General features: G+C 40.5%; 1 protein-coding gene across 10 annotated transcripts in view; it reads right to left on the bottom strand.

Moving 5' to 3' along the window:
- The window catches only part of Acaca (acetyl-CoA carboxylase alpha), a 278,427-nt gene that overhangs the window by 19,579 nt on the left and 232,482 nt on the right, over positions 1-26,366 (bottom strand). For all 10 annotated transcript variants that reach the window (XM_046423254.2, XM_046423255.2, XM_046423260.2 and 7 more), the window contains 7 exons: positions 23,277-23,420; positions 22,584-22,704; positions 19,566-19,662; positions 16,145-16,241; positions 13,893-14,028; positions 6,937-7,114; positions 5,059-5,171 (listed from right to left, as the gene is read on the bottom strand). In XM_046423254.2, coding sequence (XP_046279210.1) covers positions 5,059-5,171; positions 6,937-7,114; positions 13,893-14,028; positions 16,145-16,241; positions 19,566-19,662; positions 22,584-22,704; positions 23,277-23,420 — 886 coding nt within the window. The remainder of the gene's footprint in view (positions 1-5,058; positions 5,172-6,936; positions 7,115-13,892; positions 14,029-16,144; positions 16,242-19,565; positions 19,663-22,583; positions 22,705-23,276; positions 23,421-26,366) is intronic.

The raw sequence follows: 26,366 nt of genomic DNA, 5'->3' as shown, positions 1-26,366 counted from the left end.
CATATTGATTTTAACAGCAATCTTGAGGGATGTTTAACTCTAAAGTTCCTTGCAATATTGTTAGTGCTTTGCTGTTCATATTTAAAAAATCATTACAGTAAACCCAGAGATTTCCAACTAGAAATAAAAACATTCATTACTCCCTCTTCATTCTTACCCCTGTGCCCTCACACAAACATATCCATACAAAGAACTCAGAAACAGCACAGGATTCTCTAAGTTCTGGAAGAGACCTGCCTCTACAATCTTTATTATTTCCCTTCCCTAATTTGCTCTCCCTAAATGTGACAGATAAGAATACAGGTATCTGAGTCAGTTGAGATTGAGTGGGGAATAGGGTCTCAGACATTTTCTGACGATAGCTTTCAGGCAGGGAGAAACTTGGGTTTACTCTAACAAAATGCTTGCCAAGTCTGGGGCCTAACACAATTGGGAATCACTGCTTCCTGGAAGGGACATGCCCAGGTGCTTTTATAAATACAATCAGATTAAGGGATCCGACTCCAAAGACCACTGTCTTCTTCCTAGAAAATGTTATCACCATCACACTAAATTACCTCAAGCAAAAGAGCTTTTGAATTTAAGTGAGGAGGTGGGTTTTCAGCTGTTGCCAACTTAGGGCAGGAGGCAGGACCCCCCATCTACCCTCATGAGAAAACTTACGTTGTTTTGCATCAGCCTCCTAGCCACAGAGGCCACAGTGGCAGTTAGGACACCGCACAGTAGATGAGAGGCCACTTCCAAGGTATGTATATTGGAACTTCTTTCTGTCCTCATCTCAACTTTCCATGCAAGGGCACCACTTTTTGCCCCAAACAAAATGGCTCTTTTTAACTTATACCTTGAATATGGATGCAAGAGATGGAAAAACATTCATGGTTCAGATGAACCCCCTGAGTCTTCGGCCTCACATATGCTAGGTAAGCACTCTACTGCTGAGCCACAACCCCAGCCCCCCAATAGTCCTTTCTTAACTGCTAAAAAGAAGGCCTATAAGGAAGATTTTTACAAACATGTGTGTCCCCATCTGCTGCCACAAACTCCATCTGCGCCCAGGCAAGGACCAAATAAGGGCCAACAGTGGTGCTCAGCTGGTACTGCTGTGGCTTGCATCACCATCAGGGCTGGTTCTGTGTGGCCATAGCTGAGGAACTGCATGGTGGGCTGCCCAGCTGTCCATGAAGGAGAACAAGGTTCCCCTAACAGGCTCTTTTGCCCCGGTCCTCTCTGTATTGAGGGAGAGGGACAGTGGGGAAGTTAAAACTGTTCCACTCTCCTCTCCATCTAAATTGATTTATCATTTCTCTCTGAACACAAGAGGAGGGTAAAGATCCAGGAGAGAAGCTGAGGTCAGGCACTCGAGAGGCCAGACTAGCACAGCAGTCCTTTTCCATAGCCATCCTCCTGCTCTGGGCACTGTGAGGCAGTAGAAGGATTATAGTGAGAACACAAAAAGGCCTTGGAGGGCTAGGGCTTTATTTCCAGGAAGGAATTTAATTTCCTTAAGACAACCAAAATAGTGGGATTGTAACCTCTCTGTAATGACTCTACCAAGTCCTGATTCTGAGAATCCAGTCAGAACCAGTTGAGCTCTGGAGCGTGGACTTAGTTTACTTATCTTTTTGAAGTAATTCTTCCCTTTAATGTCAATCAAAAACCAATGTATGGGGCTGGGTTTGATCCTCAGTATCAAAATAAAATAAAATAAAGGTATTGTGTAAAAAATAAATATTAAAAAAAGAAAACAATGTATGCACTATTTTCACACTATTAAAATCACAGACCTTTCACACTGTTAAAATCACAAACCTGCAAACTAGTAATTTACCACCTTTTTACCCAAACCAGGCACACATAATGGCAAAAGGTCATTTAAAAAAATGTACAGGAGGTGGTGGAGCTATAGCTCAGTGGTAGAGCGCTTGCTTTGCATGTTTGAGGCACTGGGTTTGATCCTCAATACCACATAAACAAATAAAATAAAGTCATGCTGTCTATCTATAACTAGGCCCCCCCCCCAAAAAAAAAAAATTAAATGTGCAGAACCAAAATAAACAAATAAGTAATAAGTAAATAAAAATTCTGGAAGAAATGAATATAACTGTTCAGAAATTAAATATTATTCACTATCCTTAGAGAAAAAAATCATAATTATGTTTTTGAACACAATCAGTTATGTACTGGTTTGTCGAAGAGATCTGTGAGTGCTCCCCAGCATAGAGGTTGATTTGGGAAGAGATCAGGAATATAAGATAAAATCCACTTCTACAGGCTTTCTCCTTAAATCAGATTTTCTCAGTGCAATTGGCTTTAGATCACAAAGGGAAAGAATCCCCATTTAATTTAGATCAGGCTCAGTATTCAGCTGAGGTAAAATCTGAGGAAATCTTGAGAAGAGCAGAACATAGGGAAGGAGGATTTTATATGCCTTTATTTTATTTCTTGGAAGATTCATTTAACCTCTCTTTTGCCTCAATTTCCCAATTTGGAAAATAAAGTCATTTTCTCCCACTTTGTGAAAAGGCATTTTGACAGTCTTTGGTTACAGGCATCGTGAAAGGAGATAAAAATCATTGTGAACCCCAAAAGAACTGGGTTCATAGTATGTTCTGGTGCATGTGTGCTAATCTGCTCTGTCATCAACATACCTTGGTGTATGATTCCTCAAAAACTGCAAATGCCAGAGAGTTGGACCCACTTTTGTATTTTTTAATGTGGGCCCAAGCCACAGAGAATTTTTAATACCAAATACGGCCATCACTGTTCCTTATTATGATTGAAAAGAAATAATGCCAACCTCCATGTTTGAAAAATGCTTTGAGATTCAAAGCAAAGGCACATTCATCTGATCCTCACATTAGCTAGGTGGGAGTGTTATCCCCACTTTATAGATGAAGAAACTGATGTTCAGAGAAGTTCAACAATTTTCCTGCAAGCAACATATCCAAGACTTGCACACAGTTATTTCTATTCCAAATCCAATGCTCATGTTCCCAAGCTGCCCTGGGCCAAAGCCTGCTTCGCTTTCGAAGACTACAGATTCCTTCTTGAGTACCACTTTGGTCAAGGTTAAACAAATATGATTTTCTTTAGTGTGGATAAGAAATTGATAATGAGATGATTTGTAACAAATGATTAAACGGCCATCACTTGGGAATCTCCTCCCTCTCCCCTTTGTGTGCCTCAAAAGTTAAGAGGTGCTGGGTGAAGGTGGGAGCAATATCACTTTACTTGAAGAGAAAGAAGCTTCAGCCCCACACCCCTCACAGTTCAATTGTTCTGCAAACAGATGTAGAAAGGATCCCTCTTCCCTCCACCCAGTTACTCTGAAGGGATGATAACAGCCATTGGGGGGTTAAAAAGAGGCAGTGAACCCCCAGTTAATGAGTAGGAATTCAGCAGGCAGTGTAAGATAAATGGAGCTCTCTCTGCTTCTGCTAGAGTCAGCATGAACTGCGGCCCTGCGGCTTGTTTGTGGCAAATGGAGTGCGCGAAATATCAAAGGGCAGTGATCCAGAAGAAGACCGACTTTGACAAATTTTAAATTGGCCAGAAAGAAAACCAGGAGAAAAAAAAAAAAAAGAAAAAAAACAGAAAGAAAGAAAGAAAAAAAGAAAAGAAATTCTGTAATTCACCGTGTCCTGCAATTGTGGCACTGCTGTCTTTGTACAGAATTAGTGGTAGAAACAGCAGCAACGATCGCTGGATGCTGGGAGCAATTATGAGCCATCTAAGTGAGATGCTTATCAGTGGCTGAAGCTTTTAGAGCTCTCTCTATGTACAGTTGTAAGTAACTTGCTCTGGAGCTGCAGTTACTTTAATTAAAGTGTATGGGGTTGGTCAGAAGTAATTATCCTGTTTGGAAAAGAAAGGGGAAAAAAAAAAAAACACCTCAACAATTCTGGGTGGCAATAGATTTTCGAAACAACTTTGCCAATTTCTTCTTGTATGTGTGCATTTCCCATAAACAGATCAAGCTGCAGTAGGTTAGAGTTACTGGTGGCAGTTACCTAAAGGCAAACAATGGGGCAGAAACAGAATTTATTGTAACCCAAGTTACCATGTTAGGCAAGCAGCCTGGCTCTGGATTCCAACTGCCCGGACAGGCAGTCTTCACACTACAGGCAAACATGGCAGTTTTTTCTGTCCCTAGATGGGGAGACATGGAGTCCACCAATGGTATTTTGTAATTAAATTACTCTTTGGAACAAAAATGAGCTAACATCTCTCTTTTGCTCCTTGTATTCACTGAGATTCATTATATTTTAAAGATACTCTTTCTGTTCCTTTAGAAAAACCAAACCCAAACAGCCAACAAAAGAACCCTAAGTGATTATCTTTACTAACATAGCAAGGGGCACAATGGGAGACCTGAGCAGAAAAGCAGTTTTTTATACTCGTTTGGACTCTAGACTCAACGTAGGGTTCCCATAGTTTAGTCCTATTGAAGTCACGAGTGCCTTCTAAAATCTCTGAAAATAAACAAACACAGAGTAATGTCTGGAAGCATCAAGTGCGGACACTCCCGGGGTGATAGCTATGGCAGTCACTGTTTGGAAGCACACAGTGCACAACCTTTACTTCCATTTCTCTAGCCCAGGATGACCCCAGAACATTGCCTAAGTAGAGACTCCAGCTTTTCTATACATGACACTGACTCTCACATCCCTCAGAAAAGAGACAGGCCTGTCCAAAGAGACAAGCAGACCAGGACATATTTAAATCCCACATATTCTCCGCCTGATTAGCCTGCCCCCAACAGCAACAGCTAGCTGAGCATTCGCAGTAAGAATGTCCTAGAAAGGTGGGCTACTTGTAACTGTGAGAAAATACCGAAAAGAAAAATCGTGTAACTTTTGCTTTTTTTAGAGCCCACTTTCCCTCCTATTACACACACTATTTCATTCTACCAGGGTTCTTACCATATAGAGAACAGTAAATAAAGATTATCATGAATTTGATCAAATGCTTCAGTGCCTCCTCCCCTGGCCTATGAATGCACTCATTACAAATCAGCTGAATGGCTCATTGATTTGCCAGGAGGACAAGCAGACATACCCAATCGCTCAGCCAAGCGGATGTAGACTGGGTCCACCCTACGCATGGTTTTCACCAGATCCTTTTTGCGGAATTTGATTTCTACTGTCCCTTCTGGCTCCAGAACTGATCCCCTGGATCAGAAAGAAAGAAAACAAAACAGAAATAGAGGCACTTTAAAGGAAAGACACAACAGAATGAGGCCAGTTACAATTTGTGGACCAGGAAATAGCTTCATTATGGTTTTGCCCACCCATGGTTCACAAAAGTCACCCCAGGGAGAAAGGAAAGCACCAGAGAAGTATCTAAGTGAGGTATGAGGAAGGCCTGGCAAAAAAAGCAATTAAAATAATTCTCATTAGCCGCCAGTTGACTTCCATTTTATAAGGAGAATACAGATTCCACCAACGATAGCTGATAAGGGTGACAGGAATCACAGTATTTTCAAGGGTGGGGGGTGGGGAGATGCTGTAGGCACAGAGGTAGGGCAACCACTTCCAGCACTTAGGCTGAATAAGTGAGGGGTTGATGTTGATCACCCTACACCACAGCTGTCAGTCTGCTAGTAGGACTTGGATCAGACAGTAGGCTAGGCAAAGCAGTAGGTAAAACATTCTTCCCACTGCTATGAGAATGTGCAAAGTGAAAGGTCTCAGGGTTGCTTTTAGTGAATACCAGTGGGAATACTAACTGTGTTCTATCACCAGTAACTTTGTTCTAAACACCTTTAAAAAAGAGATTTTAATATTTTATAAAAAATTAGAGCCGATGCCTACTATGCGCATGGCATAGTTCTAAGTGCTTATCTATAAATCCTCACAATATTTTGCTTAGTGAACATCCACTGTGATGTAAGATGTTGCTATTACTCACCTTTTACAGGTAAGAAAACTATAGTACAGGAAGTTAAAAGACTTGCCTAAACCTGGCAAGTGAAAGGATTGGACTCTCCAGAGTCTGAAGAACAACTATCTCTGATCTGAGATCTGATTAGGGCCTAGCTTAGGCTGTAAAAATAAACCCCTCAATGTAGAACACTAGCCTAAGGATTTGATGATAAAACTACTGGTATTTTCCTAAACAGCTTTTGAATTAGAAGGCTGAATTTTTTAGAAAAAGGGAATAAGAGATGCTCTAATAAAATGATTGGATGTAATAATGCACATAGAAAATGTAAAGGAGATGGGCTGTGGAATTCACCTCCTTAAGAAAGGGTTGAGAACACATTATGAAAGGATGCTGGGTTTGATCTGTTTTACTTAAATAGTTTCAGGAACTACCTCTCAACACACTTGGGCTTCTCTCTTGAAGTTTTTTGGGTGCTACAAATACTGTGTTCTCCAGCCTTCTGGAATGCCAGAGCAGAGACTTAGGCTCCAAAGGAATGAAGAAGCTTTGGTTTGGAATCATAGATGAGGGTGCTATGGTGCACATCAGTGACCAGCCAGCTCATTCAATAGATAATGAGAAACAGCCCAGGAAGTGTGAAGACTGCTCTGTTTCCTGATCGTCAACCCCTAGAACTTCAGATTTACAGGCCAGTCTTTCCATGTCAACTCACTCTAAGTCCCCTCTGCCACACACCTAAAAAAGAGACGGTGAGTAGGCACATCTGAATAACAAGTGGGAGGAGAAATTTCTCTGAGTTTGGAAGTGCTGGAAGGGAGGACTAAGTAAAAGAATCTGGGATGGGGGAATTATACTGAGAAAGCCTGACTCTAGCCTGGTTTCCTTCTCATGCCAGCAAACACTATTTAGAAAGCCTATTTTTCTGTCCTTGGAGTCCTTTGGGAACGGACAGATTCAATGAAGTTTCCTTGGTTATAATTTTCTTCAGGAGGAAGCCAACAGCTAGAGGATCCAGAGAGAAAGTGAATAGAAATCAGGAAGGCACACTACCTGCTTTCTCGGTCAGCATACATCTCCATGTGCCGGGGGTTGATGGTGGGGTCAATCACAACCCAAGAGCCACCCCGCAGCTCGGCCTGGGGAGGAATGTAAACCATCACAGGTTGGGAGCACTCCCGCAAGCTGTCCACGATGTAAGCGCCAAACTTCAGCACTTGATCGTACATATCTGCAGAGAATGAGACAAATTAGAAATCATGAAACTTATCTTCCCCAAAGTAGTGCTGCCAAACATTGTTCACACCATGGTATGTGCAGAAAAAGAAAAAAAAAATTGTTACTGTACACTGTGTCTCCAAGAGAGGCTGCTCACTGCTGGAGGTGACAGGTTCCAGACACCTCATGTCCTGTGTGGCCACCTTGAAGACTAACGGGATTGGTTTCTTTCCCTGTATCCCACTCAAGACTCTGGAGGATCCTCCAAAGTATAAGAGAGAATTGTACTGTTTTTCATAAGACAGTGTGCAAGCCCTCCAGACAGCATATCCATTTTACATCATCCCTGAATTTCTGTTCTCAGGTTTCACCACATTAATTCATACTAGCTCTACAAACGTTGAGTATTTTTCATGTCAATATGTGATCTCTCCCACTACATTAAGTTTTCTGAAGGAAGGAACTATTCTAGCTCTTTTCAATTCCTCTCATGATTCTTAGCATATGATGAGCTCTTAAAATGTGCAGCTAGTGGAAATGGATCCTTCAAAAATTTATCTTTGAAACTATTTTTCATCTTTGTATCCCCAGTATCCTACCCAGTGCCTAGAACACAGTTAGTGCTCAATAAGTATCTGCTGAATGAATAAGGGAATGAATAAGCATATAACATACTTTGGAAAAAATGTAACAAGAAAGAAAAACAAATTAATTCTTTAATAGTTGAATTTTTATAGCATATCAATGAGAGAAAATTAAATATAAATGTATAGAAAATATCACACAGCCACATAAAGTGCCTAGTTAACTCTTCATTCTGCTAAAGAATACTCCTGAAGGCCAATAGTAGCCTGAAGAAAAGGACTGCTAGTGCATAAATAAAGTGAGCCCTTGGAAAGCTGGATGAGCTTATTTATTACCCAACCTTTTTCTTTTGGAAGGCAATTAGGATTGAACCCAGGGTCTCACACATGCTACGCAAGTGCTCTACCACTGAACTACACCCCCAACCCTTTTATATTTTTTGAGACAAGGTCTCACTAAATTGACTAGGCTGGCTTGGAACTTGTGATCCTCCTGCCTCGGTTTACCGAATAGCTGGGATTACAGATGTGCCACTATGTCTGGCTTATTTCCCAACTTTTTTATGGACCACTATCCATTTCCCAGTTCTCTAAAGTATTGCTAGAGTCTTAGGTTTATGATTCCAGATGTTTAATGGATATTTCAGTAGAGCCACAATGGATCTTTTCTAAACACCAAATAACAGGTTTAACTGAATTCAAACTTTCCTATCAAAGAGAGGATCTCAATTTGGAATAAATCAATTCTGGAAATCCAAGGCAAAGAAGCATTTTTCAGGAAGTTAAGAGCAAGCCAAATAGAAATTGCTTTCATTGTAGTTACTGGAAAATTAAACTGCCACCTTCCCCAAAGTAAAAATGACTCTATATACAAACTATCAATGCTCACAGTCCACTCCATGGCACATGCCTTTCTCCATTGCCCCAATCTGGGTTGTAAAGGCTCCAGAAATTTCAAGTTGCCCAGGAAACATACATGGAATGTGTATGGTTATATACTCTGTTTATATGATCAGAGCAAGACATTTATTCCTTTGGGAGGAAAGTAAAGACCAAAAAAATTTACTGCTAATTATACAACTGCTGTATGAAGAGCAGGGAATAAAAGACTTTAAGCGCTTTACGCTAATTCTGTGGTTATGAAAATAATTGCTCAGTTCAAATTATTTTAACTAAATTAATTCTTTAGTGGATATTTCAACCAGTGCTACATAATAAAATAATTGTCTAATTAGCAGTACATTTTTCAGTGCTGCCAAGAGTACAGTTTCAGAACAAGTAACAGAAAGGAGTGGCCCTTGTCAGTATTGTGCAGAGAAGAAATGGAAGGTGTAGATAAAAGGTGAAAACAAAATAATAGAAGATTGCACAAAAAGTCATTCTACCTGCAAAAGGAAGAAAAAAAAAGTTACAAGTAAATGAAGACAAAGCTTCCAGCCTCTTTATTCATTTATGTTTGTTAAAAATATATCTAGCTGGCATGGTGGCACATGCCTCTAATCCCAGTAACTCAAGAGGCTGAGACAGGAGGATTGTAAGTTCGAGGGGCCAGCCTCAACAATTTGGGGAGGCCCAAACAACTGAGTGTGATCCTATTTCAAAAAATGAAAAAGAGCTGGGGATGTAGCTCAGTAACTAAGTGTACCAGGTTCAATCCCCAGTACCAAAAAACAAACATATCTATACTAAAATTTATCTCTGTATTGTGTTGAACAGATCTAACTCCTAAAAGGGGAAGACTTTTCTTAAAATTTATTTTCCTTTCTTCCCTCCCCCCCTGCCTTTTTTTTTTTTTTTGGCGGTACTGGGGATTAACCTAGGAGTGCTCTACCAATGAGCTATCTCCCCAGTCTTTTTTTTTTTTTTTTTAATTGAGATAGGATTTCACTAGCTAGCCCAGACTGGCCCCCAATTTGAGATCTTCCTGCTTTAGCCTCCTGAGTAGCTGGGATTACAGGCTCATTCACTTAATTAAAAAAAAAAATAAAGAAACCCAGTTGATTTCATGCTATATGGAAATAGTTTAGAATGAAGTTGAGTGTGTGTATATTTTTCGTTTGTGTGTAATGATTTTGGTTCCTCTTTTTTGACATCATAGCTAGCTTACTGTGTACCAGGGATCATGACGGCACATACACATATGAATCATTCAGTCATAAGAACATCATCTAATTTATATATCCAAATTATAGGTGAATAAATGGAAGCTTAGTTAAATAAGAGTTATGTGGCAGAGAGAAGACTGAAACTCAGGTCTTTCTGGTTCTAAAGTCCACATTCTACTACCTAATTTTTACTCAGGTTCTTATTGTTAGGAAAAGAGCACCAGGTTGATCTCACCTGGAACACCAACAGACCCACAATGCAAACATCAACACCTGTATCAACATAAAGCAGGCTATTAAAATATAAACAAACATAAACAAACTCTACAAATCAATACGCTTACACTGAACTCCAGGTATCCCAAACCACATATTTTGAAAGGCAGGTTGAAATACTTGGCAACAATCTGACATAAAATTGTCTAAAATCCCTTCCTATTTAACAGACAGAGTGAAGACACAGACAAGAGTAGCAGGGGAGGGGATCCCCAAGGGTTTACACTAGAAATCAATCTAGGGAATTTCAAAGCTATGCATATGTTGTCAGTTCTCAGGCCCTGAGAAATGCAACTGGAATGGAATATACTGATAGGTTCTTCACCAGAGAGGCAGGAGCTTAGAGTTTTCTAGCATTCTGGGTAAATAAAGCACATCTGCATGAATGGTGATCACAAATAGCCTTTGGAGCATGTTCTCAGCATCCAGTCACCAAACCTGCCTAAGGCTTTCATTGTTACACAACATGGATAAACTGTGGCAGCCACATGTACCAAACAAGGAAGCAGAGTGACTGAAAATGCTTCCACAGTGCCCCACACTCTCAAAACTGGAATTGATCTTGTTGGTTTGGGCAAGATTATCTGTTAGAAGCTGAAGGTAAACATTAGGCATACACAAGCTCAATATACATAATGTCTCTCACGAGTTCATTATGGCCAGCAGACACTGTATTTCAACATCCAAATAATCAGAGACTTTAAAATAGACTTCATTCCAGTTAAAGTTTTCAATAAATGTGTTTTTTTATTGTTATTTATAACCTGTCCCAGGAAAAAAATAATAAGTATAACATGAAAAGCCAACTGAGAGTGACCCTGTAGCACCAGCAGTGAGGCGGCTTAATATCACTGGGATTTGCATCCTATCAAGCTATTCATGCTGAGGCTGGGACCCTGGTGCTAATTTCTAGTAAATTTCACGCTTGATGTCTCCCTGTTGTGGGTCATTGCCGGTTCGTCTAAATAAACTGCTTCCAAATGGCTCTTCCATCTAAATATTCAGCCAGTTTTTATAATTTAATTTTGCATTATGCTGAATAGCCTTCCGGCCAGATAGAGCTCATTGGAAAAAAAGCACCAATACCATCTTGACAAGCTTTTATTTATTTATTTATATTTTTACTGCTCGAATTAGACCTCCTAGGCCGACTAGTAAAGAGTTTTTTTTTTTCCCCTCCACTAATGTCAATTTTCAGCATAGCAAGAGCTGTCTCTAATCTTTTCCTACTCATTACACACAATTTTGGAGTCATTTTACCCACAGTGCAGTCGGCTCCTGGCTGTGTGTTTGTGTGCACTGAGGGATGGCATAATTGTTTATTTTCCCTCCCTGCATAATCCCTAGCCAGTATTGAAACCAAAACTGCAAACATCTCCCCAAGGGATGTGGAGAATGACAAGAGGCTCTCAGTTTAGGTCCCTTTACATGAGATAATATGCAGGAAACATCCTGACCTGTATGTAAATATGAACGGTGCTGTTCTCCCCCTCCTACTTCCACATAGATCTCTATCTTCCCTAAAGCTTATCTGTCTTATGTGATGTGTAAACAGACTCATTAGTACCAAAATTCAGAAGACAAAACTGGTCCTGCTCTATATTAAGCCAAGAACTCATTTCTGACCAAGGGCAGGAAAGAAAAGGGAACAGGCACTTGTTATTTAACAGGTACAGAGTGTAAGTTGGGGATGATTAAAAAGTTTAGGATATACTAATGCTGGTTACACAATCTTGTGAATGTATTTAATGCTACTGAACTGCATACTTACAAATGGTAAATTGATAAATATTATGCAATATATATTTTACCACAATAAAATATAATATTTCTGAGCTCTTGAAATTTCTTTTCACAATAATCAAGGATATCCCCAAAGGAAGGGAGAAGCAGGTGGGTCATAACTTTCTCCAGAATGTTCTAGGATCTGGTTCTGGTTCTGGGCTTGCAGATCAGCCAACTGAGTTTTAAGAAGTCAGTCTACATTACCACATCACTATATTACTCTCCCAAGTGTCACTGTTTAGCTGAACCATCTTGGGAAATTCACTTACCCTCCATCCCAATTTATGTAAATCATGGATAACAATATAAGTTACCCCTTAGCAGTGCTGGTTGTGATGACTGTGCCCCACGCATGCTAGGCGAGTGCTCTACCTCTGAGCCACAACTCCAGCCCCACTCAGTGAATCTTAATTGTTGTTGTTCTTATTGTCACAGGGCTAGCAGCCAATCTGGGCCTGAGCCAAAAGATGTAGCAGAGTTGAAGCTTTTCCTAGAAGTGACACTTCTGAAACTTTTGAACTCTGAACTCTAGTTAGCATATCATCTCCAGGCTGACTCATCAAGACTGCATTTTCAGCACTGCTTCCCGGTCAGGGCTTAACATACATCTTACAGTCAAGGAAGTGGAGATGGAGTGAAATCTGACACTATGTGAACCTCAAATACAGCAATGAAAGGGGTGTTAGGTCTCCCTCCCACTGGCTTCCACATGATATTATCCCCTTTTGAACACCCTGCTATTGTGTTTATAGTTATCACTTTGCCATTCTGCCCAGGACATTTTTCCTGACTTCCTGAGGTAATATCTGTTTCTTACTTATTTTTGTTAGCTCTGAGATGGTTGACATAGTTCCTTGCACTCAGAAACTCAGTAAAGATATGTAGGATTGACTTGTTTAACCTACACTCTCAATGTTTCCACTGATTTATTATCTTGGTCAAAAAATAATTCACCTTCACAGTTTAAAAAAGTACACAATTTATATGTATAGTCAAATCTCCCCCAAGAAAAGCACAAAAACACAAAATGTGGTAGTTCTCTAGCAAATAAGAATTTTTTCAAATTAAAATCAATCAAACAAAAATTAACCTAGTCCATTTTACAAGGCAAACCTGATCATACAGGGCTCTTTCCTAGCCAGGCAAGGGAAAAATCACTGGGAAAATGATAAATACCTCTAACCACATGGCTGATGATCTATAAAAGGGGAACTTCCCTAGGTGTGTCAGCTCCTTCCTCCCATTCTCCTAATCCTTCTACTATTTCTGAATCTTGAGATGAATGAGATTTGTACCCATCAGCATACTCTCTCAGCCTCCAGATGTATATAGAGTCTGCCCTTAGCCTGGCCATGGATCTCTGCATTGGAGAGGACACTTTACCACTATAAGAGGTGGAGTGTTTTCTTTGGCCCTCCATGTACTGTCCATAGTGGCTTTGCTCATTGGAGGTTTCTCATTTAATGGTGATATGGACTTCCTAATCACTAAGCAATTCCCATAGCACAGAGTAGAGCCTTTATAATAATGGTCTAATCTGCTAGAGCCACTGGCCCAGGGCTGTTGGTGGATAATAATAAAATGTATCACAAATTACCACAAAGAACAGCCTCTGGTACAGAATTTGTTCATTTTCTTCTAGTTTGTGCTAATTTCAGTATCTATCTTAGTCAGTATACAACATTAGAAAGTAATATGAATGAAGAACATGCCCAGAAAGAGGGACAGGGACAAGTACAATCCTCCTTTCTAGGACCATCAGAACGGTACAATATCTACCTATGAAAGCAAAATCTACAACAGTAGCCCACCTCGGTAACTAACAGATTATTCTGTAATTTAGTAAGGAATAATAAAACATACCATATTTTTCCATTTGAATTGCAATTCAGAAGGTATCTTAGAGTAGCATAATCCCCCAAAAGCCTAGGGTGATGGGCTGTCATCATACCCCCAGAATCTGCAGTATCTACTCCCTCCCCATGTCACGTGGTATCCAGTAATCAGTGTTGTCCCTGTAGCCCACAACCAAGTTAGTCACCTTTCATTCCACCAGAGAAGCCTCTCCAGTTGGCAAAGACCATCAAGGGCAGCCCTTCGCGGTTGAAGTCCTTGATAGCCTGATAGGTCTTAAACGCAGAATCTGGGAACCAAACCTGGCCAGCTTGCTGAATTATCTATTGGGGAAAGTCAAAAAAGAAGATAAAATTAACAACACAGGACTGGGGTTGTAGCTCAGTGGTAGAGCACTTGCCTGGCATGTGTGAGGCCCTGGGTTTGATCCTCAGCACCACATATAAATAAATAAACAAAAGATTCATTGACAACTTAAAAAAAAATTAATAACACAGCTTAAGGGAGAACTTCTCCAAGATGAACAAGATTTTATGTATTAAAAAATGAAAAGTCAAGCTGAATGGGGTGGCATATGCCTGTAATTCCAACTATTTGGAAGGATGAGGCAACAAGATCACAAATTCAAGGCTAGCCTTGGCAATTGGATGCTGGGAATATAGCTCAGAGGTAGAACACATGTGCAAGGTCTTGGATTCAAACTCAGCACAGAAAAACAAACAAACCTGAAAATTCAATCAAACCAAATGAAAACTAGTTTATCGGGCTGTGGATGTGGCTCAAGTGGTAACACGCTTGCCTGGCATGTGTGCGGCCCGGGTTCGATCCTCAGCACCACATACAAAACAAAGATGTTGTGTCCGCTGAAAACTAAACAATAAAAAAAAAAAAAAATTCTCTCTCTCTCTCTCTCTTAAAAAAAAAAAAAAAGAAAACTAGTTTATCAAGATCATTTTTTTGGGGGGATGGGGGTGTATTATAGATTGAACCCAGGGGTGTTCAACCACTGAGCCACATTCCCAGCCCTTTTTATTTTTTGAAACAGGGTCTCGCTGAGTGGCTTAGGTCTTCAATAAGTTGCTGAGGCTGGCCTTTAAACTTGAGATCCTCTTGCCTCAGCTTCCCAAGTTGCTGGGATTATAGGCATGCACCATCTCTTCAGTCTCAACATCAACAGAGTAGTATTTACTTAAGTAAGAAGAGAAGAACTCCCACAATACAGGAGGGGAACTGATAGCAGTATACCCCCAAGACCACTTTTGAAGAGAAAAAGAAAGGATCCTGGACCTTTTAAATATTCTTCTTTTTGAGTGTTCCTTAGAAAAAAGGGGGAAACCTAACTATTACTAATGAGAGAATATAGGCCTAGGAACCAACCCCCATTCATATTTCTGTTATTTTTTTTTTTTTTTTAAAGGCAGATCTGGTAATGGAACCCAGGGTCTCATGCATGCTATGTAAGTGCTCTACCACTGAGCCACATCCCCAGTGCTCATTCAATCTTCTTGAAGGCAACTTGAAATTGGGCACCATGGCACATGCCTGTAATCACAGAGACTCAGGAAGTTGAGGCAAGAGGATCCTAATTTCAAGGCCTCAGCAACTCAATAAGATCCTATATCAAAATAAAAAATAATTAAAAAATGGACTGGGGATGCAGCTGAGTGGTTAAAAAAAAGAGGGGTAGTGGGTGCGGGGGGGGGGGGGGGGGTTGTGGTATCCATGCCTGGAGTTAGGGCAGACTGCATTATCAGTTCTAATTGTAGCTCTTCCATGTGTTTGTTCAGAGAATCTACAACAGATGAGCTTCAGTGCTATCTCAGTTGCCTTTCTGTAACAGCATCTCTCCAACAAAATCAGAACATTTTCTGATTTCAGTAAGAACAATGTAAAGGCCTATTTCATTTGGGGGACAGAACTTGGCTTGTTGTCTATCTAGAGTCATCTTAAAAGTGAACACACGAGGGCTGGGGATATGGCTCAGTTGGTAGAGTGCTTGCCTTGCATGTACAAGGCCCTGAGTTTGATCCCCAGCACTTAAAAAAAAAAAAAAACAAAAGTGAACACATGAGTCAGGCATGGGGATGCACACCGATAATCTTGGCAATTTGGGAGGTTGAGGCAGGAGATTGCAAGTTCAATGCTAGCCTCGGCAACTCAGTGAAGTCCTAAGCAACTCAGCAAGACCCTGTCTCAAAAAACAAAAAGAGCTGGGATGTGGGTCAATTATTAAGCACCCTTAGGTTCAGTCTCCAATACCAAAAACAAACAAACAAAAAAAAAACCCAAAAAAGAAACACACACACAAACACATGATGGTCTAAAATCATTCAAGGCTGCTGCTGTGCTTTCCCTTTAAAATTATCCCTAGTGTATCCACAGGCACTGAAGGGAAACAAGCTCTAAGCACAGGCACACAATGTACTCTAGGTGACCTACCTTGGCTTCAGAATCCAGGTTTGCAGGATCAGCTGGGATACTTAGTTCTACTGTTCGAGTTTCTACGGCAACTACTCCCACAGGTATTCCTCCTAGCCTGATAAAAAATGAGCCACATCAGAACCCAATGCATGTCGAGATTATAGCTAGTCGTTTATTTTCCAATCCCACATCAACACTGGGACTAAAACTAGAAGCAAATCAGACAGCAGGGGGGAATCTAACTTCTAGGGGCTAAATGTGAGAATATGGATTTAGTATTTATTCTATAAATATGGTGGGAAACTATCCTTGGAACCACTCCTATTCTGGATAGCCCCAACAGGATAAATTCAAACCAGGGCTGTAACAAGGGGATCTTCTATATTTAGACTCATTTCAGTGCACATACAAATCTACCTCTGTGGTTACCAAATGAAGTTTCTCTATTCACTCTAGAGCATCTCTTGGTGAATATGGAGGGAAATGGTCTGGAAGGTAGTAGGAATCTGAAACTTTTGGTAACTTTTCATGAGTCCTGGTCCTGTGAAAATACAACTATAGTTTTCTTTTCTTTTTTTGGTGGTACTTGAACCCCAGGGCCTTGTACATGCTAGGCAACTACTCTATCCCTGAGCTACATCCGAAGCTCTTTTAATTTTTGTTTTGAGACGGGGCCTTACAAAATTGCCCAGGTTCACCTTGAACTCGTGATTCTCCTGCTTCAGCCCCCTGAGTAACTGGGATTACAGGTATGCACCACCATGGCTGATAGAGCTGTAGTTTTTATGGAATATGAATAATGTGGTGCAAGATTTGAGGGTACAGAAGGTTTTACCACTGGGTGTGTCAGTGGGGATTGTGTGTAGGTGTGTCATGAGAATGATGAAAAATATATACAAAGAGTAGGGAAGTGGTTTAAAATGGGCCCTTAAGTTTTTCTTTCACGGGAAAAGAACAATGGGACAGGGACAATTTCAGAAATCATTCTGAATCTACACTGGAGGCATATATTTAATCTCAAAGCTAAGTTAATTAAAAAACCTGTTCAGGTACTTAAATGTTTCTACATTTATACTCCATGAGACGCTCTAAACTTAGTCTTCATAAAGATTTCCTAGGAAAATCAGAGAGCAGGAGAGGAGAGGGGCAGAGATGGGGGGAAGGAAGAGAGATTGAGGGAAGGGAGAATACAGAAATGCAAAGACAGGGTGAGTCTTTACCCTGGAATATGTGATTCAATCTTCACTCTCAGTTGCATTACTTGGGCCTAGGGCTGGGATGGGCTAGTCTCTTGTTCCCCACACCATCTCCATAACAAACTTTTCCATGAAGGATGGTCTTGGGTTGTTACATTGGCTACTGGAAATGGATTCTTGTCATCACAACAGGCCTAATGGGGGACTGAGTGGAGACCACCCACCCCCTTGTCACTTGCCCGCATTGAATCAGAATCAAAAGCCCTCTAGATAACCAGACAACGAGCAGGAGGTACACAGGAGGGCTTAGAAATATTTCTGCTCACAATGATTAACAATCCAACAGGAAACTTGTAATTGCAAAAGCCACCCTAAATCGGTAACTTATAACTTATATATTAGGGCCCATGTGACCTAATAAAGAACATCTTTATCCGAGTATTACAGTTATTTATTGAACTTGAAAACAGCTCAGAACAACTTCTGTTTTCTATTATACTTCATATAAATTTTATCAGGCTAGCACATGAAGATGCTACATCTTGTTTTATAGTGTGTCCCTGGACAAGGTGCCATAGAATAATAAAAGACAATTTACAGCCAATAGCACACGTATTCCAAACATACATACCAAAGATGAGTTTTGGCAGCACTTACAGTAACAATCCCAGAAGAATACATTTATATTTATTTCTCAAAATGCCATTGCTTTTGAAAGAAGCTAGCTGTACTTGTGTTTTATATACTTGTGAGTATGTGCATGTTTGGAGTAAGAAACCCAAAACTCATCAGATGGAAAGAAAGGAAGAAGTCAGAGCGAGTGTCAGAATAAACAATGGCAGAGTTAACCACAGCCAAGCTTGACTGATCTTGGTTGCAGAATGATTCCCGTTCTTCCAATCATAAGTGTAAAGCATTGTTCTCTTATTTCCCAAGGGAAAATCTTAAAGACCTTAACAAAGGCTTGGTTTTGTGAGGCTTACAATCTGTCATGTTTTCAATAGATAGGAAAACTGAAGCAGAACAGATAAGAGACAAATTCTCAAAAAAGTTGGCCCTAGTGTGACATGAGGACTCTTTTGTAATGAGCTGATAGGTCCTGGGTAGTAGGACACAAACTCTCATGCATGCCCCACAACTGCCTCCCCAGTGGGAATTTTAATGGCACAAAAAATAATTCTCACTGGGACCCAGAAGCCTGGGGTGAGGTAAAAGACCTGAGACGCAAAAGGAAACGAGCAGCTAGTTTCTGTGAGTTTCCATCTGAGCTAACTCAGACCCGAATCCTATTCAGAGTCACAGTGGAAGACCCTGTCTGTGGGATTTGCCATCTGATGGCTCCCTGTCACTGGCAGCATGAGGCGTGCTGACCTGCTATACTGAGCAAACCACAAAGCCTAGAATTATTTTCAAGGCTAGAATCTAAATCTCAACCCAATGTGGCATGTTTGAGAATCTTGAGCAGGTGCCACTTTTCACCAAGATAAGGAAAACTGATTGCCCCCGAGAGGAAGGTGAGCACCAGATGCAGGTCCCTCGGGCAGCATGTCTCCGCAGTGCAGAACTAGATTAAGATCAGCCTTGGCAGGTGCTTGTTATACTGAGAGCTGCAGATTATTTCACACAGAGCTTGCTGTTGAGTGAAGCACTTCTTAGAGTGGGTATTAAAATTTAATAGAAACTTCAATTTCCCACTTATAAAACATGGGTATTCCGGCAACCTATACCAGCTTATTTTACTCATTCCTGTTTCAGGTAAACTTTTTTTTTTTGAGGGGGGAGGGAGTACAATTCAAATCTGATTATAATCTAATATAGTACATAAGTCACTTAAGTAATCTTGATGCCATGATGGAACTTCTCTCAGGTTACATAAGAAACAGATGAGTCTCTGATTCACTTGTCACCTGTTCCTAAAAGAAAGTAGTCTATGGGGGAGGGGAAGACATTGGTAGGCTATGGCTATTGTAGTTGGGCATTACACCCCCAAAGAGTTTTCCTCGCAGCATTATTAAAAGGAAATATTGTCAGAATCAGCCTTTATATTAAATGCATCACTGGAGTGACACTCTAAATGACTACTGGGAGCCAGTTAGAATACATTGGGCCTGGTTATAATCCAATATTCTTAGAAAGTTTTGATGAAGAGATCATTACTGATAAAAATCTATATGGCCATGGCCCTTCTGCTTCTTATTTTCAGTTGGAAGAAAAGAGAGCTTCCAAAATAAAAGAGCTCTTACCTGGCTCTACCAACCACCACAGTCTGTGCCCACGGCTGCATAATCTCTGAGAAAGATCCATAGTCAAAAAATCCACTCAACCACTGACCTTTCTGGGCTACAGAAGGAAAAAAAAGAATAAAGACAGTCAATCCATTGACAGTGCGCTGGAACTGATGAATTTAAGGTGGGATCTGGGGGATTATTTGGGGGAGTTTGTTGTTGTTTCTAACCATATTATAATAGATGGAAGCATTAGGCAGCTGAATGTTCATCTGCCTTCAGACATCATCTCCTATTTCATTTGCTAGTCTGCATAAAAAGAATCATTTATCAGCAAAAACATCATTTATTGTTAAACGATGGGGTTCAGCTAGCACAGACAGTTTGCATGCTTTTAAATAAATAACTTGGCTTTTTTCAAGATACCACAAGCATTTGTCAAAAGGCAGCCAAGTCATTAAAGATGTTTTAAAAAATGTCTATTTCTATTTTGAAACTCGTCTTACAATTTTGTTTGATTCCATTGATTGTCTTTTAATGGAAAGATGAAAGCAGTCAAATAAGTTAATGATCAGATGAGGACCCAAATTTGAGGAAAAGAAAAGGGATTCAGTGTTTCTGCTAGAAAAGTAAGATAGATCCAAAGTATAATTTTTCTACAAGAAAGGGTCATGACCACATACTCTTGACAGAGCAAAAACATAATGGTTCAGATGCATAATGCTTAATGCCATTAACCTCCCTTGCACAGAAAATTCCCTTCATTGGCAAGACATGTACTTTCAATATCCTAGTTTAAAAACTTTCGTTCCACAGGTATAAATGTTTGACCAAGGCCCTAGGAAAGCTTCTGCAAATAACTGTTTCCTAGTTTGCCCTCTCAGCTCATGGTTTCTCTGTGATTCTTCTAATTTGAACACAGCCCTCCACCCTGTAAAAACCCAAGTCCAAAACCAATTAAAAGTGAAGATCCGAGCAAGCTAACCTCTGCTGACTTAAACAGGATGGAGAGTGTTTTATCAAGACTAAACTTGTAATTACTGTGTTCTACATTCCTTGCCTCTATGGCCCCAGTGTAAAATGTGATCATCCATTTCAAAATTATCTCTCCATCGTGAGCCCAAAGCCGATCGTTTAGATTCTGGTCTCGTGTTGGGCGTCAGTTTGAAGAATATCATGGCACTATCTTCTCTAATAAATGACTTTAACTTTTCACCTAGAAGATATCTGCTTTAACTTATCACAGGGAATCATCTGCTTTCTTTAACGCTTCCACTAAATTAAAATCTGAAGTCACTCGATTTGGGAGCGAGTGTTAGCTACAGAGAGACAGCAGGATGAATTACTGGGGAGTCGATGAAAAAATATTATACAAAAAATAGAAAACTTAGTTTATCACAAATTTCATTTTATTCTCTGGTTCTCATTAATAATGACGGGGATAACCCCTATCTACACCCACACTTCTGTTCACACCATGAATGAGGGGAATGATGAAGGTTCTAATCCAAATTTTAACTTTACATGCCCAGATCATTTTATAATTCTTACTTTAATAATGATTAGGAAGTACAGAATTAATTTCAAGTGAAAAAATCTGCAGCTTCCCCTCCCTTCTTTGATATTGAGGATTGAACCCAGGGGTGTTGTAGAACATTTTACCTCTCATTAAATTACTGATGTTGTCATTGAACTTGAGATCTTCCTGTCACAGCCCTCACTGGAATTACAGGTATATGCCACCATGCCTGGTTGAAAATGTTTACTTTTTTAAATAAACCTTCATGCCTAATCATAGCAACAAAAAAAGCTGACTAAAACACCTGAAAATGCTAATCTATTGTTCCTATTTCAACCCCCCCAATATAATTTTCTGTCATTATTTATCTTTATTTTTAAACATGTTGCAGCTCTTTATATTTTTATTTTTTATTTTTTTGGTACTGGGGATTGAACTCGGGGCACTCGACCACTGAGTCACATCCCCAGCCCTATTTTGTATTTTATTTAGAGACAGGGTCTCACTGAATTGCTTAGTGCCTCTCTGTTTCTGAGGCTGGCTTTGAACTCACGATCCTCCTGCCTCAGTCTCCAGAGCCGCTGGGATTACAGGCATGCGCCACTGCACCAGGCTTAAACTTTATTTTAATTACTATAAAAATAAAATAAAAAACCCTCTTGCCTTATATGTTGATTAGGGTAGAGTGAACTCTTGGTTATTGTAGTTGGGCTTCACAGTCCCCACAGTGCAGATGAGACAGTCAGACATAGAACTTAGAAGCCTGTTAAGATGGTTCCCTAGATTTCTCAGGAGAACTTTTGCTGAGACTTGTTCTGATTTTCAGGAGAAAAGAGGCTCACCTCATTTCCATAAAAGTCCTGAATTTTAAGGTTGATAGGTGTGCTAGGCACATACTTCTTATCATAATCATGTATAAAAATAAGAGGCAAGGAGAAAACTACTATAGTGATTTTTCTGCCAGTGTAAGAAATTTTTTATTAAGATTAATAAGAAAAGGCATTGAAATCAACATTAACTGTTGATTTTTCTAGAATATCTACAGTCAGGTGTCAGATGAAGCCTGAGCTCTAAAGTAATAGCTGTGTGGCCTTACACAGATCATTCAACTTCTCTGAGATTGTAAAATGGTGAACTTTCATTCTCATTCTCTCTCAAATAATGTATATATGAATTTCTTTCCATCTGATCCGGCTTTAGTGTGTACTCTTTCTCCTTCCTTCCTTCCTCTTTTCTTTTTTGCAGTACTGGGGATTGAACCAAGGGGTGCTCTACTACTGAGCTACATCCCCAGCCCTTACTAGTTTCTGACACAAGGTCACTAAATTGCTGAGGCTGGCCTCAGACTTGTAATTCTTTGGCCTCAGCCTCTCTAGTAGCAGGGATTACAGGTGTGTGCTACTTGCATCTGGCTTGGCTGCTTTCTTAGTCACATGCTTTTATGTGGGAATTGTGATTGAAAGAAGATTAAAAGTTTGAGAGCCAGGGCACCACAGAGACTTCAAACATATACATACTTGGGTGAGGACGACCTGCTAACATCCATCGAGGATCATATGGAGCCTTTGTGGGAACAAACTCAATGATTCTATCTATAGGATCCTTGGAGTTCAGGAGAGGAACTGAACTGTGCACGCTCTAAAGGGAGATTGGGAAAGAAAGAGCACAGCCATCAGTGAAAAACCGTCTTATGCTCCAACTCAGCAACAGCTACAGACAAAAGATAGCAGGTTCCACATTCAGAAATTAGATGCATTGGTCCCAATCACCAGCCAGAAGCATCCTAGTTATGTGCCAGGCACAGAGGAACATGCACAGGTCTTAATCTCATTTAGAAGTCTGGCACAAAGTGATGCATTTTGACTCTTGATTTCAGTGTGCCCACGCTTTCTGGGAAGCTCTCCAGAGAATGAATGACTATTACAAAAGGAGAAAACCCAACAATGAGTAGGAAACCTTAATATGCTGGAATCTGAGTCTAGAAAGGACATGAAGGCATTCTTGGCTGGAAAATACCAGAAACAGGCCTAATGAAATCCAGAGACATTTTAAAGGTAGAAAGCAAAAGATGTGTTTGAGAAAAAGAAATCAAGATCTCTCAGAGAAATATTTCAGAATAAAAAATTCCTCTGCCTTAAAGATGAGACTTCAAACATAGAGACAATGAGCCATGTTAGAAATGGCAGGTTCTGCTGGAAGGAAGGACTCACCTTGGGCATGTATGACAGCCAGTGCAGGACAGTGAAAACTCCTTCAAAGTCATCACAAACGGTAGAGTGGGTTACCCCATTGTTGTGCATGATCTGGATGCCCCCAAGCTGGTTATTGGAGGTGTAAACTTCCCTTCCAAGGACCTGGAGAAATGAGCAAGAGAAAGGACATTTGTCTCTAAAAAAGTAAAGACATAGTTTATTTCATAATTCTCACTGAAATAGGTTCTTTTCATCACAAGACAGAGATCCCAGACTCTGTGGGTTGTTCTGAGTGACTACCAGGATCTTCTTCCTAAAAAGAAAACTCAGAAAACAAAAAAGAGTTTTAAATAATCACATATACGGTTGCAATTTAAAATCCAGCAAGCTTTTCTCTCTACTAGCGACCATAGACAGGTAGAAGGCAAAAGATGTCTTTGAGAAAAAGAAATAGCATTCTTGGAGTCTGACTTGAAACTGCAGTGATGGGTAGGCTGGGACCCTGAGGCACAGGCCACCCTGTCATGTGTAGGTCTGGCAGAGTTGTTATGCACATAAACAAAAAAGATAGCATGCCTGTCTTTTGACAAGCCGCAGTTAAAGAAACCCTGTGGGGATCTGGGTTCCTCATTTGTTTCCTAAAGGATTACCTTTTTCTTCACATTTGATTTTGGTTTTTTCTTTTTCTTCTTTCCCTAGTACTGAATATTGAGCTCAGGAACCTTGTGCATGCTAGGCAAGTGCTCTATCAACAAACTACATCCCCAGTTCTCTTGTGTTTGATTTTTAAAGCAGGTTCCCACTCAAAAGCCCTAAAGGGGGCAAAAATTCTGAAGCAACCAATGATACAGACACAAACCCCTGAGTCTCAAATCCTCTTTGTGTGCTGGGTGCAGGACTATGATTTATTCCCAAGCCTGCTTCCCCTCTGCCTTTCCCTTCCAAGGCTGTAGGAAATTCTGGGCCTCATTCTCTGTCTCTCTGGAGAGTTTAACCCTTGTCAGGTCAAAGGGCACCTGCAATTGCAAACCACAAAGTTTCCTTTAAAGAAGAAAAAGGGGGAAAAAATTCTTGGACTTAGAAATTGTAGGGTTCTTTTCTCCTTGAAGATCGGTTAATAATTTCTTTCAGGGAGGGAGGTTTTCTGACCCAGCAGATGGAAGCCGGGTGGCCTGATCACTGACTATTGCAAACTGCTCAGTGTATAGTAATTGCCAGTCATCTAGGGTAGCCCTGGAGAGCTCTAAACAGTTGTGGAGCACTTACTGTATTTTCCCTTTTCTTTTCCCTTTCTCCTCCTCCTTTAAAAAATAACGACAACACAAAATTTCTTCCTTACTAACTTTTATTCATTTTCAGTCTCTGGGGAGAACCTAATAAATTGAGGGCTGGCAAATTGTACCTGTATATTCCCAAATGGCCCCTTCTTGTTAGGAGCTTTGAGAGGTTCCACTGCGTGCTGGGTCAGCCCCTACATCAAGACCTTCCCAAGGCTGTGGAAGTTGGTGACCAAAGTAATAACCTCACTGTGACCCAGCTGGCCTTGCTTCCATTTAACTTCAGCTACGAAGGGCATTAGAGACTTTTCTGAAAGGAATATGGAAAGCAAAATTGCTCTCAGATTACTGCTTTCCTTGATAAGGAAGCACAGAGAACAAGCCTTTACAGGCAGCCCCAAGCTGAGCAAGCTGCTGGCAGCTCCTTTGAAGGAGCCCCATGAACAGGGGAGAACATATCTGACCACTGGGCTCCCATCCTCCCCTCAGTCCATCTTTAATCTCAGCCCAGGCACTGCAGCTCTTTTCTCATTCTCCTGCTGTCTCTTTCCATTTGCCCTCTCTCTGACTGATACACTGATCTCTCGGTCACTCGGCTTTCTGCTCCACTGAGTCCATATTACTAATAACACCTCCGCCACGGCCAGTTTACCTCATGAAGGCAGGAGCACATCATTACAAAATAAACTCATAACTTTGACATTCTAGCAAATACACGCCGTTTGTTATTTTTATGGCTTTAGTCTTTCTAACAGGCAGAGGGCATTACATACCTGTTTCATTTATATCTTTAAATGTGCGCACACATGCACACTCACACATGCATCAGGAAACAAAACAGAAGAGAAAAATCAAACCAAAACAAATATCCAAAGCAGTCAGTTGATGGGAGATCTTGGTGGAGGCAGAAAAACCTGTCACTCAGGGAGGCCACGCTCTGATCTGGCTCTGGTTTTATGGTCATCATAAACCCGATGGCCCACAACTGGTCCTTCTGGGACAGACTGCCTCTCTGCTAGAAGTCATTCAGTGTGATCAGCAGTATTTTTAATTATTAAAATAAAATTGGAAAGGGGGAAAAGGAATAAAAAGGAGACACTGTGCTGACCCTGAATATCTGATATTCACAATCTATGTCAGGAGCCAACTACTCCTTGTTGCCTATAAGAGAGGTGCCATTTTCTGCTAAGAAACACTATTTTCTGTCCAATCTCTAGTACTTGATAATGTCCAATCAGTAATGGACCATCGAAAGACAAAGCTCAGAAAAAAGGACTGAAGCAGACCAAGAGCTGCTTCATGGTTTAAATGCACCATTCTCAGACGTCTTTGCCCACTCACTTCAAAGGATAGGAAAGCATTCAGAACCAGGCTACTCCCAGAGACCTTCTGCCACTTATCCATCCTACTGCTGAGTTACACTCCCAGCAACTCTATCTTGTGTTGTTACAACAGGAGACAAACTTGAAACAGCAAGATTCAATAACATAGCACATTTTCCTTTAGCAAGCTAAAACTCAAGACTGATGCTTTGGCATTGTTCTGAAAAAGCAGCGGTATTTCTGTTTCTTCTCCTCTGGGTTCTGAAGAAACCCAACTAGGGTTTAACACAACCAAGAACATTAATTCTGAGCTAAAGAAATATTTGCCACGTGTGAAGATTCATTTAATTTGGAAATGAAAGAGAAAAACCATAGGATAGAGTAACAGACTATCTAATAGCTCTCTGACCAGCCTTATTTAGGGAAACGAAGGCGGAGTGGAGACCAACAGACAGAAATGAAATCTGTCCATTTACAAATGCCAACAATCACAGATACTTAACAATCAG

This window comes from Marmota monax, unplaced genomic scaffold, assembly GCF_021218885.2.
Source record: "Marmota monax isolate L192 unplaced genomic scaffold, Marmota_monax_Labrador192_F-V1.1 WCK01_AAM20220418_F8-fsc00171, whole genome shotgun sequence".
NCBI classification, from domain to species: Eukaryota; Metazoa; Chordata; class Mammalia; order Rodentia; family Sciuridae; genus Marmota; species Marmota monax.
Note: the sequence above shows the minus strand (reverse complement) of the source record. Positions and strands in the feature narration are given on the sequence as shown.